Source organism: Apis cerana, linkage group LG6 (assembly GCF_029169275.1).
Source record: "Apis cerana isolate GH-2021 linkage group LG6, AcerK_1.0, whole genome shotgun sequence".
Taxonomy (NCBI): Eukaryota; Metazoa; Arthropoda; class Insecta; order Hymenoptera; family Apidae; genus Apis; species Apis cerana.
The window spans coordinates 2,176,246-2,197,251 of record NC_083857.1 but is presented as its reverse complement, the minus strand read 5'-3'; the positions used below and the strand labels follow the sequence as shown (position 1 = coordinate 2,197,251).

At 32.2% G+C, this 21,006-nt stretch overlaps 1 protein-coding gene across 2 annotated transcripts in view; it reads right to left on the bottom strand.

Annotated features, from left to right (window-relative positions):
- The window catches only part of LOC107993487 (eye-specific diacylglycerol kinase), a 66,433-nt gene extending 51,624 nt beyond the window's left edge, over positions 1 to 14,809 (bottom strand). For both annotated transcript variants that reach the window (XM_017049920.2, XM_017049921.3), the window contains exon 1: positions 13,185 to 14,809. In XM_017049920.2, the coding sequence (XP_016905409.2) occupies positions 13,185 to 14,308 (1,124 nt within the window). In that variant the 5' untranslated portion in view covers positions 14,309 to 14,809. The remainder of the gene's footprint in view (positions 1 to 13,184) is intronic.
- Positions 14,810 to 21,006: the final 6,197 nt, after the last annotated feature.

Sequence of the window (21,006 nt, the reverse complement as noted above, 5' to 3'; positions counted from 1 at the left end):
GTATATTGTTATAATATAAAGGAAAAATATCACATTTTATTATTACTAGATTATTCAGCTTGTATAATAATTCAATTGTTATGATCAAATGATTGAAATTGTATATAAATTATAATCACAATTTTCATAAAACAACAGTTTTTATTCATAATTGTATTTCCTTAACACATATTACGAATTTGTATTTAATAAAAATATTGTTGGAGATGTGACCAATGTTGGCGATTTTGCGATGAAAAATTGAGAGAATTGTTTCAGTAATAACAGTTCATCCATTGTTCTTTCGTTCTTTCTGTTTTCTCCTGCCATTAAGCATCGTGTGTGGAAATTTTATAAATAGTAATTCATATTTGTTTTTCTCATGAAAGTATACCAAAAACATTCGTTTATTTATTGTCTTATCCTATTATTTATTATTATTTCATATTTGTTTCGCTATTATTAAACGTACATTATCGATCAAAAATTTGGAATCATTTCCTCAATTATATCAAATCTTTTATAAAAAAGAATAATGTCATAAATATCAAAAATAATTATAATTATTTTCACAGATTTTACATAAATATGAAGATTATATATTATGAAGATCGATAATATAATTCTGTTTTTTATAATATGAAAAATCGAATATAGATTTTAATGAATCGTATAATCTTTTTATCAATGCAATATTACTTCGAGAGGAATAATCAAATCAATCTTAAAAGTTTTTAGAAATTACTTTTGTTTCTTAAATATAATATTCGCATGAAATATAAAAAAATATTAAATTATAAAATAGTGAAATTTTAATGTCTGATATTAATCTGTTATAAAAAATATTTCTAATTAAACTTTGTATAAAATATGTATAAAAAAAATGGTAAAAATTTAAGAGTTTATTTAACTTTCAACAAAATTTTTCATAAAAATAAATTATTCTACATATATTTTATATACTTTATACACAAAAAAATTTCTTATTTTTCAAAATAAATGTAAATTTTCTAGTAAAATTATTAAGATTCATTGATTTATTTCAATAGAAGATCATTTGGTAATCCTATTATCAACCCATATCATTAATCGAGATAAAAATAATTTGCAATTTGAATTTTGAAGTATTAAAATCACGGTATATTTTATGCCATTTCACGATTGATTTTTAGCCCATTCTAATTTAAAGGATTAAAGAAAATTGAAAAAATTTTATCAACGAGAATTTAAACCAATTAAATCTTAATCTCGATTAATACGATCGTTAATCGAATCCACGATGAATTTATAAGTGGTCGAGTTTGAAAATGATTGAGGAGTGCGGCATAATTATTATCAGAGCGATAGCAATTAGTAATGAAAACATGGGAACAGTTTTAATTAAGCTGTTTATGAATGAAACGAACAATTTTCAAAATTATTATTATATTATGATTATAAAATCAGGACAATTCATATAAAATAATTTATCATAATCAGCTTAATAAACGCTCATCGATTTAATTATTTTCAATGGATTGCAATAAAAAAAAAGATATTTAACAAAATATTTGAAATGCTGTTACGAATAATTTTTATGCAGAAGAGAGATTTCGTTTTGGAATATTACTATTCTGTTCAAAAAAGTCGTAGAATGATTTTTTTTTGTGCCATCTTAACTGTGACGATCCAATCCTGCGAGGAATGAAGTTTATAGTCTTACGTGTAAACATTTTGCAAATCTACGATGAGTTTCTTTCGATCACTTTTCATTTCTTGAAAAATGTTTTTTATGATGTTTTTAAAAGATAATCCATTAATACGAAATTTGTTGTGAAATTCATGAGAAAAAAGGAATTGTTACAAAGCAACCATTTACAAATGGGTGAAAAATATATCTGGACGTTGAAACCATAAAACAAATGAAACGGACAGACTCTGACTGAAGAAAATTTCACAAGAAGATATCCATCGATAGAAATTGCAATAGAAATTTTATTGGAATAAATGTATATATTCAGAAGAAGATATTATTGGTTAAAAAAAAAAAGGTTGAAACATCGAATTTCGTTGATTCTAGTAATTTTTTTCAATAGAATAATATATCATAATAATATGTACAGTGGAAAATCCTCTGCATATATAAAGAATTATTTAATTTAAAAATAAATTATGACTGTAATATGAGTAAATATTATCTCAATAATTGCTCCATTATCGATTTCTGTTTCTCCAACGTATTAATTAAATTTTACACAAAAAAATCGTTTAAAAATCAGAAAAATAAAATAATCACAAATAAATCCATTCTTAATTTGATCTCCACAGAAAAATCGGTTTTTCTGGTTCATTTAGAAATTAAATAAATTGGAATTATTAATTTCTAATAATCGATATCTCAATTTCTAGGATAATCTCAATCTTGATTAAAGATTGATTATAACCAGGTAGAATATAGTATACGTATATCTATTCTACAAGCATCTATGCAATCAAAGAAGGAATTATTAATTCAGTAATCACTATTCTACACGCTAAGTTCAGGAACTATTATCTATCTGTTATGAATCTACAGTGTATAACCTACAGTATATACCAAAATATATCATATCAAATTTATATAGCTATAACAAGTACCAAGTATGATAACTAAAAATTATCTATTACAATTAGAATTATTCTTTTCCAAGTTTTTTAATGTATCATCATTTATGAAATATTTTTATTCATCTTCTTTCCATTATCATCCAATTTACTTAAACAAACGTTACATCAAAAAAATTTACAGATCTGGAATTTCTTTTTGATAATTCATTTTTACTATATTAATATTTGCACAATACAATATCGAATCGATAATTATCTGAAATTTCAAATAAAATTTGTTTAAATTCGGATAAGCTTCATCAGATGAAAACAATTTAATTTGTTACATGTCATACTTTCAGAGGTATAACGAATTTCTATTACAATAAATTATTTTCTTATCTTTCTTCCCCCTTCGTTAAAAAGCTGGAATTACTGTTAATTTTTTCTTTTAATACAACGTAAACACAATTAGATAAATTTATAAACGCAGCGATAATTAATACACTCTCGACCATGACAAATTTTAGATTGGATTTTCGCGAGAATGATGAACCCACCAAAAAAAAAAAAAAAAAAAAGAAAAACAAAAAACGAAAACAGAAAACAAAGACAAGAAAGGTAAAGAAGAAGGCATAGTAGTTGTACGGCATAAATTCTAAATATAACGAGACTCGGCTGCGAGACGATGCGCTGTGTAGAATTAGTCCTTTAATAATGAACGCTTTGCGGTCATTAAAGATTCACAAGCATCCCCTCGAGGATACGCGACCGTAATACCGAGCCTGAAAATTTCATTTACCAATAGACCCCTATATGCTCGTGTCTACATGGTCCTTTAGAGACCTCTCAATATTCAAAAGTCGATCCTTAGGCTTGAAGAAGAATTCCGTTCCCATTTATCAAAGCTGTCGTCCAGATCGAGGCAAAACACACATCGAATCTTTATCAACAGGTTTTACCCGAGATGTTTCGAATATAGTATTTCTTCGCTGCAATTTGTCAGTTTGTTTTCGAATCGAAATATCGTTCCGCCATTTTTCGAATATATATAACTTTTTGGTATATACATAGGATGGATTAAAAAATTATAGCGGATATTAATTAATTTATCGAATAATCATTCTCTCGAAACAAAATCAATTTTACTTGAAAGATACTGGAACAACGAATAATTCGTGGGATAATCGAGACGAAAGATTTAAGTGGGATTATATGCACACGTAGAACATTAAAATTAATGAATATTGTGTAATAAAATTTGTGTCGTCGAAATGGAAATTCTCACTTTAAATTCTCATCCCTATGAAATTATATAATCTTTAATCTTGTATTCATTTAATTAATTTTTCTTCAACATTTAATTAATTTTTCTTTATACTATTCGACAATGAAAAATACGTTTATTCGAATTTAATATTTAATATTTACACGTGATAAATATCATTCGTATTTTACGAATAAATTTTCAAAATTTCGAGATAAATTCAATATTTTCAGTTCGTTTGCAATTCTTGACTTCATATCTTTTTTTTTTTATCTGAATTTACATCAGAAAAATAACGTAAAATAATGAGAAATTCGTGACACGTTTGAAAGACGTGAAACGAATGTGGAAGATAATTGATCATCGATACACTATTTCAATCGATATTTACAAGACAAATATTTTTTTCATTACACTCGTACGAAACAGCGTATAAAAAAATATTAAAATAAATTATTACCTCTAATTAGTCCATATATGAATCGTAAATTAATTAAACCATGCGCAAAATGAAAAGATAAATCTACAAAAGCTTCTGTAAACTAATAATTGCATTCGTAATTGACTTTCGAGTTCAAAGAATATCCCTTCTATTGAAAGAGATCAATTGTTAATAAATTGTTAATAAAAATGATAAATAATGATCAATGAGATAAATTATTGGATAAAGTATAGCCAATATAACACGATGGTTCCGCAACACGATTTAATACTCGTTTTAATTCGATTAGAGAATTGAGAAAAGCTTTGCTGTAACACATTTTATACGACACAATTTTACACTGAGGATTTTTCGATAATTTTTCTTTTTTTTTTTTCAATAATTATGAGAATTAAATAAAAAAATAATATAAAAGTATCACTCGATTCCTTCATGTTTCGATTTCAGAATTTTATTTATTTATAAGATTTAAAAATGATATGCAATCTCCTTCGTTGATTTAATAAATAATAAATAGTAATTAATAAATGTAACAACATGATAATACGTATATATATTAAGGACTCCTATGTCAAGTATGACTCGACATTTCTCACATCAATGTCGAGCTAGACTCGACATTATACAATACAGATTCTAAAATAATTTAAAATATTTTTTTTTTCAAATACTTTGTATTTTATACAATATTTTATTGATATTCTCTTTTTAGATCCTTTTTATAAATGAATTAAGGAGTTGTTGCTAGATAAAAAAAAAAAAATTAAAAAATGATTAATTATATAATGATAATGATAATGATAAGACGAATATAATTTACAGGAATAAAATACAGTAGCACAATTCTAACAAATAAATAACTATGTAAGTAGCAAAATAATATCAAAATAACATTGTAACTAATATTGTAACAATATAATATACTGTAAGTATCAAAATAAAATTTATAAGTATTCTTATTGACAAGTTAAAAAACAAACTAATTATGTAAATTTTTCATCTTCTGAGATGAATAGGTTGGAAATAAAAATAACATAGGAAGATAAGTTCAACATTATATAATGAACAATTTTTTTCTCAAATACTTGCAAACTAACAACAACCAAAGATAAGAAATATAACGCAATTTATAAATTAATTAATTTATATCTTAACTTTTATCAATGTTTATACATTTTTTAATATTATTTTTCATTTTTTTATATAATAAATTAAATAAACGTATTAATTCTGACAGGTATAATAATTATAAAGCATTAAAAAGAAAATTTCAATTTTGATAACTTTTAAAATCTTATTTGTCGAAAAGCTTATTAATCTGTTGAAATATTATTCAATTAATAATAGGATCATTAAAGTATTTTTCGTATAAAATATAGATATCACTTTCATTCAATTAATGAACACTTTCTCTGTAATTAATGAACACTTTTATGAATAATTTAAAAATCGATCAGCGAAAATTTCAATATTTTTCAGAAACTTAACCATGATATTTTACGAAGATTGTTAGTGATTTCATCGCCACTTTGGGAATAAATCATGAACTTTAAAACAATCCAAGCAATCTTTTTCCCCCAAGAAAAATTTCGAGAAACTTTCAAAATCAATTTCATCAATTTCTTCTTATTTTTAACCTGTTTTCAATCTTTCCATTCAGAAATTCGGATTAAAAAAATCTAAAAGAAAATTTCTTGATAAATAATAGCAAAGCGTAAATTGAATTCTTTTACATTTTTAAAGTATACAATAATATTTTTGTCGCGCAAAAAACAATTGTGATCTTATTCAATTTTTAATCACAAACAATAAATACTAAAGAAACAAAAAAATTTAACTTCGTTTAACAATTTGTTTTCAAAATTCTTCATTCGTTATTATTGTACATATAACTTTATTACAATTACCTTATTACAATTCACATATTATCTGCCTCATCAACTTTTCAATTTTTATCTTTCTCTCTTCTTAGTTATTTGATAGAAATAGAAATATACAATCTTGATACGTTACTAAAATTAACATACATTCCATAATAACAACGTACGTATTTTCAGTTTTTAAGATTAACTCATAGGACTTTTACTTCTCATTTCTTACACCAATGTCGATCTAGACTCAGCATTATACAACGCAGCTTCTAAAATAATTTAAAATGTTTTCTTTTTCTTCCAAATACTTTATGATACTTAAATAAAAATTAATTTGTCATATTTCGTTATTAACAGTTTTAAATTGTTGTTATTATTATTACAACAAAATCAAAATAGTCATTCGTAGAAATGCCTTCAACGAATATGTTTTCTGTGATTTTATTTATATAAAAAGCGTGTCAGTGTTATTAATTAAAATTATTATCGTAATAATAAAAAATAAGGATGAATAAAAAGAATAAAAAGATAGTGACGACGAATATAAGACTCGAATAGACAATGAACTTGAATTTATTGGAAAACGATTTAGAGAAAAATTATTTGATAAGTCTAAGTCAAAGACTTTTGTGCTCCTATACCCGACCGATTATCAGATGATTAACTATCCAACGTTTAGATAACGGGAAGACTCATTTTATTTTTTCTTCTAAAAAACACAAAGGATTGTATTCCAATCGGAATTGTAATGGGAAGATCAAAGGGGAAAGGAAAGAAACAGCATTCCATTGTGATACTTGTGATAGGGAGCCTTAGTCCAGGAGAATATTTTAAAAAATTTCGTACTTTGAAAAATTATATAAGTAATTCGGGCAAATAAATTGAATATAAATGAAAAAAATATTTCTTACACACTCTGCGCTGTTTTACAATATTTTATCGAAACCCTCTTTTTAGTTCCTTTTCGTAAATGAATTAAGAAATTGTTGCTAGGTAAAAAAGAAAAAAAATTAAAGAATGCAAAGGCTTAAGATTAACGTTATCTGTGTGAACGAGGTTTAAACTCTTTCTAATTGCAAATACGACCGTCTTTTCAAGATGGAACGGCACTTTTCGTGCAGGAGTATCGCGTATCCGGCTAATTCCCTCCATCCGTAATTCGATTGGGAATGTTCGTTATCCGAGAAGGAGCCAGAAATAGGTGGATTGTGTGAAACTGCCGTTGCATTTCCCTCGCCCAGGCCATCGAAGAAAAGTGTTTCGTTTCAATCGTAGCCCGTTTCATTTCTCGCCGATCGATCGATGAAATGAAGGGAGCCGAAAACGAGGTTCTCGCGATCGATAAATAACGAAGAGGAAATCGTAAATCAAAAGTTGGGAGATGTTAATGCCCCCGGTGTTATTGGTTACCTGCAGTGTTCGATTATTTGGGAAATATAGACGTTTATTTGCCAACGTGGTAAAATATGTATTTAACCATGATGATGTGTACTTTGTGATAATGGTTGTAACGTCAACCATATTGATTGAATATGATTTTAGATCTTGATTAAAACTTGCAACGAGTATGGCTTTCTGGAAAGGTGACAATTTTTGAAAAGAACCATCAAAGATGTGTTAAAACGTGAAAATGTGAAATTAATGTGAAGTTTAGTATAAGTAGAGGTAAAATTTTATATCCCCATTTTTTTGTTATACTCCAACATTTCTCGTTTAATAAGAAAAGAGAAATAGATTAAAAATAAGCCAATTTTTAATTCTTTTATTGAGCAATTGAAAATCATAACGTTTCGATAAAATATTAAATTAATTTTATATTTTAAGTTATACACATGTTATATACTAATTACAAATTAAAGCAAATCAAACATTGAGAATGTAAAAATGTAAGAAGAAAGTTATTCTTTTCTCAAATACAGATTTGAATATATATATGAATTTCTTAAAATAATTTCCATTGCGATTTATATCATTATAATTCTCATATATAATATTCTATTAGAGATTTTAAAACTCTATTACAAATTATTAACTATTTTATAAGAGAGAAAAAATTCCTTGTATCGCCCGATAATTTTTTGTTTCCATAGAAAATCGATTTTCTAATTTTCTATTACCATTTTTAGTTATATTTTTTTTAAACTTTTTTTTTCCTTTCTAAATAATTATTCTTTCCTCTTTTAAATATCGAGAGATATTAGAAAAGTATCGTGTAAGTTAAATTCGATGTTAAACGAGCGAAAAAATGTTTGAACGCTAGAAATTAAACAACATAAATCATTCGTGCAAATATTTATTCGTCCTGTAATTCATTCACTCGGCGAAGCTCATCGAAACGAAGCGGCTGATTTCGTCCATCAACGATAGTTGATAGTGAAAAATCTGCTCGAATTTCGATATAACGAAACATTCTCTCTTTCTCTTTCTCTCTCTCTCTCTCAATACGATACGACTTTCGATCCCGAGAGATAGTTCCTTCAACTTTTGAAAAGTTGGCTGCCTCGTTTGAATTAAAATCGGTGAAACGATAAAGTTCCGTGGAAGGAAGCTCAATGAAATTTAATCTCTGCCTCTAGAAACACGATGAGAGGATAACTTTCGATACGATTGACTCTGATTAAATTGATTAAACTACGAAAGAACTATCCACTTGTTATCGAGCTATTGAAAATTTGTTAATAATAGATCTGACGAGTGGAGATAACTTGTTTGATAAGAAAAATCAATATAAAACTACATGATAAGATAAATTTGTATTTAATTTTCAAGAATGGTGGGAAAAAATTTATTATTTAATTAGGGAAATCTTGTGACGAGAGAGAAATGATTGTTATTTTTGAAATTGCAATGCAATTAGATTAAAGGGTGCAATTTTTAATTTTTGATCTTGTTCACTATTTATTATCATAAAAGAATATGTTTTTGTCACAAATAATCAATAAATAACCAATCAGAGATATGTTCATTTATATCTTGAATTTAATTAAGAAATTGTCAAAACGAACAATAATTCTGTTTTACATGAAATATCGTAAATACGAATCGTGATTGATTACAATATATTATACAAAATAATTTTTTCATTATTGAAACATCACTTCGAGGAATTGAAATCAATGTATAAAATTTCAATTTTTTTAAATATTTTTTATAACTCTGTAATATATATGAAATAGAATAAAATTTTAAACTATAAAATATTCATGTTTTTTAATATTCTATTATTTTATTATAAAAAATATTTCCAAACTAAATTGTATGTGAAACACGAACAAATTGATTTCTCACAGTGAAAGAAATTTTTACATCAAAAAATAAATTACTCCATCTATGATCCATTATTATATCTATGATCCATATATATATATATATACACATATATATATTTTTTTTCATTGAAACCAAATTATTCGAAATAGAATAGAATTTTCTTGTAAAAAAATATTTCCTCGTAAGATAAATAATGTGAAAATTTTTGTGATTATATATATGTACATTTCTATCAGCATTTAATTGATTGGAAAATATATTATATCTATTTTTATTACTGCTTCTTTCAGTTTATCATAGAAAAAAAATCGCTATATGCAATTTTAACAATGTTTCAAAAAGAACTATTTCAAAAAGAAACATAATACCTTCACTAATATCTCTATCATAGCATTGAAATAACAAGGTCTAACAATGATTTTTCGCAACAATGCAAAGAGGTCGTCTATTTATGTATTTAAATCGTGCATAATGAAGGGGTTAACGGATTTATAGTTGTGAGTAAATGTACCAAGGGAACATGGATGCTTGATAAGAATAGCGATAATAATTATTCAACTTTATTTTCATTCTCAAATCTCAAAAAATCAGATTACACTGTATAATTATTCATCTCAAATGAGTTTACGAGACGTGAAATATTATCTCGATGATTTTTATTACGTTTACGTTTGCGAATAAAAAGTTTCGCAATATGCATAAAATTATTGTTTTATTTTTAAGAAAAAAAAAAAAAAAAAAAGATACGTACATTTTATACGAAAGGTCAGATATATTCAATGGTTCGTAAAATTGGCCAACCTAAAAGGACGGTCTGCAACCTAAAACGGTATCCATCGTTGTTGAATCGTAAAATTTAATTAATATTCTTGTTGCGAAAACGGATTGAGTAACGAGTACGAAAGATGAATGGGAGAGAAAAAAAAAGAGGATATTGGGAAAAAACGTGATCGATCCGTGAACAACACCACTTTGCCCAAATTACGACTATACGTAATTTGCATATCGCGTTTTTCGACGCGATAACGCTAATTTCATGAGATACAAATCCTCGATTCTTTTCGAGAAAATCAACGATTCATCAAGTTTGAGTTTCGATTATTCTTTAGATGCCTGGATCGATTTAAGAGATAAGCAACACTGCGAAATTGCAAATTCGAAAAGTTACATTCTTTTTTATATGTATTTATAACCTCGACGCAATGCGGTAACACTTTAGTTTTTAACATTAACACAGTTTTTAAATAATTTGAACAAAAAATTAATTTGCAACATTTTTAATAAAATTTAGAGATTAAAAACATTTAAATTGCAAATTTTATCAACTGTTAATGTGTTTCACAGCTATTAATAATTTGTATATTATGATATATTATACCAAGCAATTAATTCCAGTTGAAAATGTTTGGAAATTATTACTTTAAAGAAAAATTATATATTTGGCAAAATCATCCAAAAATAAAAAATAACAGTACAGTGCTAATCAAAGTAGATGGAAAATAAATTATTATTATTATATATAAATTTATTATATATAAATTTTGCTAAAAACACCAAAAATATTGAAAATTATGAATGATTCTAATCTTTTGGTCAATATCAATTGTGCAATAAATAATTTATTGCTCGATTGGGAAATAAAAGTATTCGATGAATGTCATAATTTATACAAAGAACGATAGATATTCTAATAATCGAGATAAATCTCTGTTCTTAAATTCCTTTTCTTTAATAATATTCATGAAAAATCATATAAGAAAGAATTTACATTGAGACGTACGTTTGATTCTCGCCATGCCTAAAAACAAATTTGAATGTAGTTTTCGCAATATGCAAAGAGAGAGTGGACATTACGTGCTAACGAAACAAAAAGATGGTAAGATAGTCGGTAAAAATTTCATCTTTCTTGCTTATTATTACGATGTCGTTGAAATATTAAAAAAAGTAATTGGTCTATCGTGAAAGTCGGTGTTTAATGGTTCTAGAAACAATCAAATGAACAGTTATATAATACGATGTAAAAACGTTAAAAAACTATGAAAGAAGCCAATAAAATATTAATTGAATATTAGAAAATCAATTTTCAATTTATTTTTCTTCTTTTCGTAATATTAGTTGCGTATAACACACTAAATTATATTATTCCTATGATTAGCTTCAAAAATTGTTCATTGTTATATTCTTTACTTATTATTATTATTGCATTTACACCAATGAAACCAATTTTTCAATTTTTATCCTTTTTCTTGTTTTTAACGAGAAACACATATATAACCCGATTTATTCACAACTGATAGAAACAGATATACAATAATCTCGATATATATCTTCAAATATAAGAAAATTTTGAACGACAAAAAAAATTTCAAAGAACGTTTAATTTAGTTAGGTCAAAATTATCGATTAGTATCGACAACATCGATACTTGTGCAATTTTAAAAAAAGGAAAATAAAGTGAATTAAAAAATATGACAACGTTACGTAAATATAAACTTAACGCGAATAATTCGCTAAAAACATTAATTATTCGCGATAGTAATTTTTCCACGTACGAGCCACTCGTGCTTGTAAGATAACCTACTAAAAATCTCGTTATCCACTTTCGAACGGGGTCCAAAAGACCTCAACTTCGACCTCAGAAGCTCAACAATCTATCGAGTTACAGCGGCCACAATGAGGGCTATACATCTGTACAGTTCAATTAAACGCGTTGGAGTTCTAATCAACTTCTCTCTCCCTCGAATCGTTGACGTCTTAATCTTCCCGAAATAGAAAATGCTGGCTCGAAGAGCAACAAAAGACGCCGATATCGGACTCGTAAACGTGGCAGCGGTAAAATTAAATTGCCTTCGATTGAACCATGCGCGTAAACTGCACGAAAGAGAAACCTGCGGAAACGAAAGAATTTTATGAACCAATTCTTTCGTTCCACCTTCCATTACTTCCTTTTATTTCTATATTTTCGTAAGTAGCATAAAAATAGCCTAGCCTTGTTTCCACAACGTGGCGTTTTATCAAGATTTATTTCTCCTGTTATCGCTAAATTCAATAAAACTTTCGAAAAGAAAATAAAACTTTAAATGATGTAACTATGAGCCCGGTGAAACGGCCCTTAAAAGTGGCTTGGAAATTGTTCCCCTAATCCCACGTTTCTTCTTCAAGTTTCTTTTGCCGGCGAATAATCTTGTGGAGTGTGTTCAAGGATTGAAAGTTGTTGGCAAATTGGCCATAATAAAAAATAATGCGCGGGCGAAAGTGATTTTTTTTTTTTTTAAATTGAAAACGTATCGTATCATACGAAAAAGCTTCGTACTTTTATCACAGGGATGGATTACAATTAATCACAACACGTTCAAGCAAAAACGCGTGCATATGATCTCATCTCATCTAAGTAATTAATGCAGGCTCGTTAGAGAGGGTCATTCCTTTCCTCAAAGCTTGAAAACAACAACAATCGCAGTTACAAATGCATTCAATGCCATTCGACAAAACGTATTGGATCGTTCTCGTATCAAAGTTTCAATGATTGCAGCACCATCCACGAAAAACAATTAAACACACGTACATACATACATACATACATATATATATATATAAGAGAGCTGACAAGTCAAAAAGCACGAACAATAAACAACATATATAAAAAAAGAGAGAAAAAGAGAGAGAAAGAAAGAGAACATGGACGATGATACAGAATACGAGCAGGAATTGAAATGGTCGTGGAGGAACATTCAGAAAATTGAAAGTATTGGGAACAAGGGATCTTGTTCCATTCACCAGACGTACCCACCCTCTTGGAGGTCGAGCCTCGGTGCCGGGCAGCAATGCCGTGTATCTCGTCTGCGCCTCGGTAGGCAGAACGATATCGACGCTCTTCGACCGTATACTTTGTTGAGGGACAGTCAACGTGTCGGTGTCCTCGCTGTGCCCATTTTTATTGTTGAAGCAGGAGTCGACGGACGCGGCCCGATCCCTTTTCAATTCCGGAACGGTAAGAAAGATATCCCTGACGACGAACTTGCATTTGCCCGATCCGACGTGGCCCAACTCCTCCTCGTCCTCCTCCTCTTCCGCCCTCTCCTCGTCCTCCGTCGAGCTGACCACGGTAGGCAGCTCGATAGGGTACGAGGTAAGAGCCTCTTGTCGGGCGAGTTTGGGCGAGGAGATCGACCTTCTTCGTTCTCTGGACGGAAATAGACCGCCCCTGATATCCGACGTGTCCTCTTGCACCATCTCGGGAACGATCTCCGGGACCAGGGTGGGCGATAGAGAGGGTGGCGGTGAGGGCGGGGGTGTCGTCTCGATCACCGGATCGGGCTGCTCCCTATCGGTGAACATGGTCAAAGTGACCCTGATCTCGGGGCTACCCTCGCTCCTGTCCACCAACTCGGAGTCCTCATCGTCCTCGCCCGAGGTGTCGTCGCCCTCGTCCACCTCGTCGTCCAGTTCCTCCCTCGACGAAGGATCGTCCTCGTCCCTGCTCAGATTAAGACTCTTGTACTCCTCCACGCAGGCACAGTGGTAGCAACCCGAGACTTGAATAGTGGGCGTCTCGGGGCGTCGAACGTCCCTTCCCAGGGACGACTGTTGACTGGACGAGGACCCATAACCTCTCTCGCTCACGTCGAAGCTTTTGGATCGTTGGCCGCTCTGCAGTTGGGGCACTCTTAGGGTCGCGGATCGCCTACCCCTGGACGAGTCTTGGGATCTGGCAGGTGAACAGGAGGAGGACGAGGAGGACGTGGTCCTGGTCGATCTGGCGTCCCTCCCGTCGTCGTGCCGCTTGGCCTCCAATTGGATCTCGTCGAAGGAGGCAGACCTAACCTGCTTAGGCACCTCGAGGCTCGACTGCGACTTCATTTCCGCTCCCGTTGGGGTGCGCGACCTCTTGAAGGTCGAGCGCAGCCTCTGCATCCTCAGGCAGCTATCTGTTGAAACTCGACTCGAGGGCGAGCCTCGACCTCGCCCAATCTGAGCTATAATCTCGCTCCTTGCCAACCTCCTCTTCCTCCTCTTCCTCCTCTGCCTCGGCTGCGCCGCTCGGACCCGAACGATCCTCTCGCTTCTGAACGATCGTCGTCTCGGTGGGAAGCTCGATGATCGTCACCTCGTTACACCTCGGCGACGCGAAAGCCGCCTCGAGCTGCCCGCGACCGCACCCTTCCACCACCTTCGACTTAGCTGCCGGTCTGCAGCCCATCATAAGTCACCTCAACGTGTTCGTGCTCGGCTGTGTTCGCGCCTTCTTCGACTTGGCTTGGAATTTTTCTCGTGTTTTTTTTTTGTTTAGTTTAGTACGTCTACGATCGAGAGATTGTTCAACTTCGATGATGAATCCGCCGATGTGACGAAGGAAGATTATACGAAGTTCTCTTGATTGTCTACTGCTTTCGAGGAGCTTCTTGAGAATCACTAACTGTGTAATCGTGTGAATTAATAAGGAGAAACGATTGTCTATCTCGTTTTTCTTTTTTGGCAATTAAAGATTCGTTTTAATAATCCACGGTGTCGATTCCTTTTTCTTTTTCGTCGTAACTCGACTTGATAATCGATAAGGATTCTATTTTTAAAAACGTCGATGCAGAAAGTTCCGTTCGAATTATTCCGCTTCGCTTCCAAGTGTCGTCAAATGTTCCGTCAAAAAAAAAAAGAAAAAGAAAAGGGAAAAGGGAAAGGAAAAGAAAATTGTTTGGATAAATCGTTTAGATGTTCACTGAACGTTCGATTAATTAGCGTGAATGGTATTGGAGAATTCGATGCAGTCGAAAGATGTTTTGCCTGAACCTCGTTCGACGATGGCATGGATCTACTTGATAAAATTACATTCCGATCCGGAACAGATCCGACGCCACGTGGATAGACGGTGTCCTCGATCCATCAGCATTTGCAATTTAAGCTCCTTTCCCTGGACAACGGAATTTCCTCATCACCGCTTCCGCCGATCATATTATCTCAAATTAAACCGCCCACGTGAGGATAAAATGAACTTTATTCAAGGTTGTTCCCCCTTAATCGCCGAGCTCACCTTGTCATCGCTAAACCATCCCTCCCTTAGAAGCTTAAACACGTGGAAACGCGAAGAAAGTTTCTTCTCTTCTTACTTTCTTTCTCACCGTTTCCCACTTAAACAGTTTCAAACTCTCGCCTCGTTATTCAATCTCGACCAAAGTTTTCAAGCATTCCGCGTTTCGAAACCAGACAGTATTTCGTTCAAAGACGGAAGATGGAAGAATAAGAGCAAGAATATCGTTTCATTATTTTTCCCGTAATAAAAGAATACCTTTCACTGTTAAATTTCTATTTAAGTGAAACCTCTCTTCTCACCACCTTTTCTCAAATCATTTTAACTAAACACGTATCGAAGAGACGCAACAACACCACGACGAAGAAATCTCGATCGAGTTCGTCGTGAGAAACTTCGTGCCCGATTTTCGATCTTCTCCGCGGAGAGAATCGGTGGAGCGTTCCAGGGTTGTTGGACCGACGATCACCACCGACGCGTGAACCGTGGTCGAAGGTCACGCGTCACCGTCCGCGTCAGGAACCGTCGACGACCCCGGCGAACCCCGACGCACGTGAGATCGTCAAACAGCTTGGTGAAAACGGGCTTTATCACTGCCTCTCTCCCTCGCTCGTCGAGACACTCTCCTCTCGAGTGACTGGCAGCATCGATCGGTAGGCCTTCCAGCCCCGGTAGAACTTAATTTCTCGATGACGTTGCGGCGATCTTGCCGATTGGATGTTGCGGATCACGAGTCAAGTTACTCCGTTTCACCTCGTCGTTCAACGAATTCGAGAAAGACACGTATCCCTTCCGGTGTCTGAACGAGTCTCTCTCAGAAGAGAAAGAGAGGGAGGGAAAAAAGGTGAATACTCCTCCGTCGGGGTTCAACGATCCTCCCGTTTCCGCATAAATTTGTTCATAAAAATAAACGGTCTCAAAGGTCTCTCTCCCCGAATTGTTCGATCACTCCGCGTACAATCGCGTAAACATCCAAGAACATCCAAGAAAATGATGTTCTCGAACTCATCCAACGACGGACGACGTGTCGAATCCGGTTGCGGGCCGAGAGGAAAAGCGTGCACGCGGTCACGCTGCCCGCGGCTCCAACGTGTCTCGCTCTCCGCTCTCTCTCTCTCTCTCTCTCTCTCGAGGAAAAGGAGCCCGATATCGTCGAGCCGATATTTTCGTTCGTTTTTTTTCTTTTTCGAAGTTATCTCTTCTCTCTTCTCTCTCTTCTCTCTCTCTCTCTCTCTCTCTCTCTCTCTCTCTCTCTCTCTCTCTCTCTCTCTCTCTCTCTGGCCGAGAGAAGGGGGAAGAGAACGGTCGAAACGGCGAGGGGGAGGGGGAGGAGGAGGGGGGATATTTTTAAAAAACGAAGAACGAGACGAAGAGCGACGAGTGTACGCGTAACGTGGCGTGACAGGGTAGACTGGTCGGACTAGTGACCAGGGCTCGGCAGTGGCGGATGCCGACGGCGGGTGGCAACGGGTGGGGGTTAACGGCGGGGGGTTCTCGTCTCCCTCTAACCCTCGTGCAACCCTCTTGCTCGCGCGTTCTCCAAGCGTTCGTCGTCGGTCAGACATGCGCCCTCCGACGGATTCAGGCCTGTGCCCGTGTACACGGACACGCGAACGAGTGAGGAGCACCGATGGAACGAGCGAATTGGGGATCGTGGCTACGTGGCCGCGACTACTCGGGGAAGCGTGTGTGAAGGAAGGAAGGGCAGACACGTGTGGAGGCTCGGCTCTCTCTGCTCCGTTCTGGCGAGGAGAGAGCCTCCAGAGATATTCAGACGCTGTCGTCTTCGTCGTTTTAAGGCTTTCTTCTTTCTTTTTATTCGTCTCTTCCTCTTCCTCCTCCCCCTCCTCGAGAGATGAATTTTTTTTTGAGCCGTGCACGCTTCCACAGGGAGGAGTCGTGGATCTCGAATTTCGAGAATTGTAATTTTTCTACGATGAGCGAGATTGGGATGGGGTGAGATGGGATTTAAGGATAAAAGGATAGATCGAATAGGAATGACGGGTTGCTTTTTCTTCGGGTTGTTGATAATATGTGGGATTTGTAGTATCGTATTCTAATTGTTCGAGTTGATATTTAGATTTAGCGTGAACATTATGAATATTACGAATATTATTATTATATTGCAAAAGTAACTGAACTTTTTTGGCTAATTTATTGATACAAGGATTCATAACGAAAAAGAATCTTCAAACAAAAAGATTTTTTATTGTCTTTAATTTTTTTAATCTTTTTATCGTGTTATTTATATATATATATATTTTTCGATACGAAACTTTATAATTTATGGATTTCATTCTACAACTAGTAGTTTTATTTTCTTACTGAACCAGTAAATATTTGACTGATTTTATTTATCCTATGATATTATTTGTTAGAAATTTCACAATTTTTTAAATTATCTTGCAATCAAATAAGACATGTCGATTTCTCAAAGATTCCTACGGTTGAATAAAATTCACGCTTGATTCTACGATTCTTTGTGCCAATAAGATCGTTCGCTTTATTCCCCCTTCCTTCTTTCCAGACTGAATAAAATCTTCTCGAGTTTCCGATTCACGATGCATAATAACCAAATCCTTTAAATCTTCAAATCTGTTATTTTTCCATCGAATATCCATTGAATTACAGGATGACATAGCAACGTATAACAGAAATTATTAGAAACACAAATAGATATCCATGAATCTTCAAATTTATTATTCTCCCATTTTACGATTTCACATGGATTATAAAATTATTGGAAAAAATTCAAACGGATATATAAATATCAAAATGAATCTCAACGATTCTTCTTCTTGATTGATTGGATTACAAGATCATCGTGGCATCATCTGCTGGCGCAGGAATGATTAAAAAGAAAATCGAAATGGAATCTTCAAATTTGTTGTTCTTCATTGCATTTCATTGAATTATAATATCATTCAAGCATCATTTCAACGCAGAAATGATTAGAAAAAAAAAAACTCGATATTCATGAATCTGAAATTTTATTGTTCTTCCATCGAATGTGATTATCGTTCCATGGATAATAAAATTATTATGATCGTTATTATTGACGAAACGATTAGAAAAAGTTGAAATGTATCTTCAAATTTGTTATTTTTCCATCGAATTCATACTTCATCGATCCTAAGACGGATTGTGTGTCATTACAATATAATCTAACGCAGGAACGATTGAAAAGAAAAGGCAAACGTGTATAAACATCCAACTTCTTCCACTTCCTGTAAATTCCACCATGACGTGAACTTTTCAAACATAGAATCTTCCTCGAGCACGTGCTCGATTTATTTAAGCGTAACCTTTCGACACGAAGAAGTTAGGGTTGCAACCGTAGGCGGTGCATTTACGTGTCGCGGATTGTTAATTATTCCAAGTACTAGGAATAAACTATCGTGGATAAAAGAAGAAAAAAAAAGGATAAAAATCAAGTACGAAAACGTTGATTAATTTATTAAATGAACATTTCTGCGTTTGACGTCGATAACAAGTTAATAGTTAACGACGTTGACTCATATGGAAACAGTTGAAAAAAAGACTCATTTAAGATTTTAAGTTCACGAGTTTTAAAAAATTTACGTAACATAAAGATAAAAATTGTTTGTATTTTACAATACAAAATTATCAGTCTATTTTTTCTAATGTATTTAAGATAATTATTTATTTCATGCACTTTTATTCAATTAGAATAAATTTACTTTTTGAACGAATTAGTGTGTATTGCAAAGCGACAAGACGATTGATCGTTAAGTCACGTAAATTTACGCGTTCTTGTAAAACTTTTAAAATAAAAATAATCATCTTACAGGTCTTCAATTTAAAATTAAAACTCGTAATAATATAACTCTTCCATTCTTCGATGTTACTTAGCCATTGTTCCATAAATTTATGACACCACCAGTCATTGTAATTTCCCGATAAATTCGAATTCTTTCGAATGGAAAAAAAAAAGACATTTCAATGGAAACGTTTCTTTATGGAAAAAAAAAAAAAATATGAAATTGACGAAGCGGAATTTTTATTATTTTCGAATATGATTTAATCCCTTCCCATCACGGGGATCACGAAATCAATTGTTATGAATGCAAAATGGGCGAACGAGAATTTATTTCACGAACGAGAGTTGTTAAATAATAACCGGTCGATCGATTTATATTTACCACGGCATTTACAAGAGAGATTAGTCTCGCTTTTTTTTTTTTTTTTTTTTTTCATTCACTTGCATTATTCAAAGCTGTACATTGTAGCCTCATTTCTATGCGGAATAATCGATATGACAGATTAGCGTTGCGAAAGACATTTTTAGTAGACTCGGGAGGGGAGGGGAAAAAACGAGGTGGCGCCTTGTCTCGAAACGATGTGGCGTGTTTTCTCTCTCTTGATGAAAATTCAAAAATAGGAGAGAGGGAGAGAGAAAAAGAGAGAGAGAGAGAGAGGAGAAAATTTACACGTTCCAAGAGGACAACACGATTTATCCTTTCTCGACTGGATTTCTCTCTCGTCGTCTTGCGTAGAATTCGCAGAATAGTCAAAAAATTTACGACCTATTTGTTCATTTCTCAACGATGTTTTCGCAATCGAAACCACGAGTTTTAATTCTTTTTTCAGAAATTTATTGCTCGATTGAAAGATAAAATTTTTTGCAAAAAATATGATAGAGAATGTGATATAACTTTTTTGCAAAAAATATGATAGAGAATGTGATATAACACTTAAGTAGTTCTTAAAGAGAATTTTTTTGATTTTATATAGATAATAATTGATACAAAAGCGAAGAAAATTTATTATGGTTCGAAATAAAATGAAATCGAGTTCGAAGATGTTTCGAATACAAGTGACAAGAATTAATTGTTAAATAAATGGTTAATCTATACACGAAAATAAGCAAAAATTGTAGAATTTTTTTATTATTGAGTTAAATTTTTGGTTTTGAAAAAATCAAGATTGAACATATTAAGTATAATGAATTTTCAAATTCGATTTTCTTCAAAACTAATGTTTAAACGAAGAAAAAGAAATATTCTATATTTGAAATAATCTTCTATTAACAGTTCATTCATATACATATACGTATGAAATTAGTTAATATTTGAAAAATTTTTTAAATTTGATTTAAAACGAAAATGAAATCCCTCGCGCAATTTCGTTATTTTTCATTTTCGTTTTACTTCGAGCCATAAAATTTTCTAACTTTATTTATATTACTTCATTCCATGACTATTCTATATATGTTGTAACGAAATAATAACATTTAACAAATTAATCTAATTTCCTATTCATTTTGAATATTATGTAATTTGTAATATGTCGATTAACAGAAAATTCTATATTCTTATATTTTCCCTTTTAAATTTTTTTAATATGCAATTGTTGCGTTCGATATCGCATATGTTGCGATTGCTCAGAGCGAAAAATGTTTGGAATTCTATTCATATTTCGTTTCTTTTTTTTCTTAATTTTTGATCATATTTCTGATGACTTCTTATCATTTTCGTTCGTTACACTAGAATTATTATAAATTACAACGTTTAAGATTTAATATTTGATACAAATTAGTTTTTTGTTAAAAGAAATATAAAAATTAAAT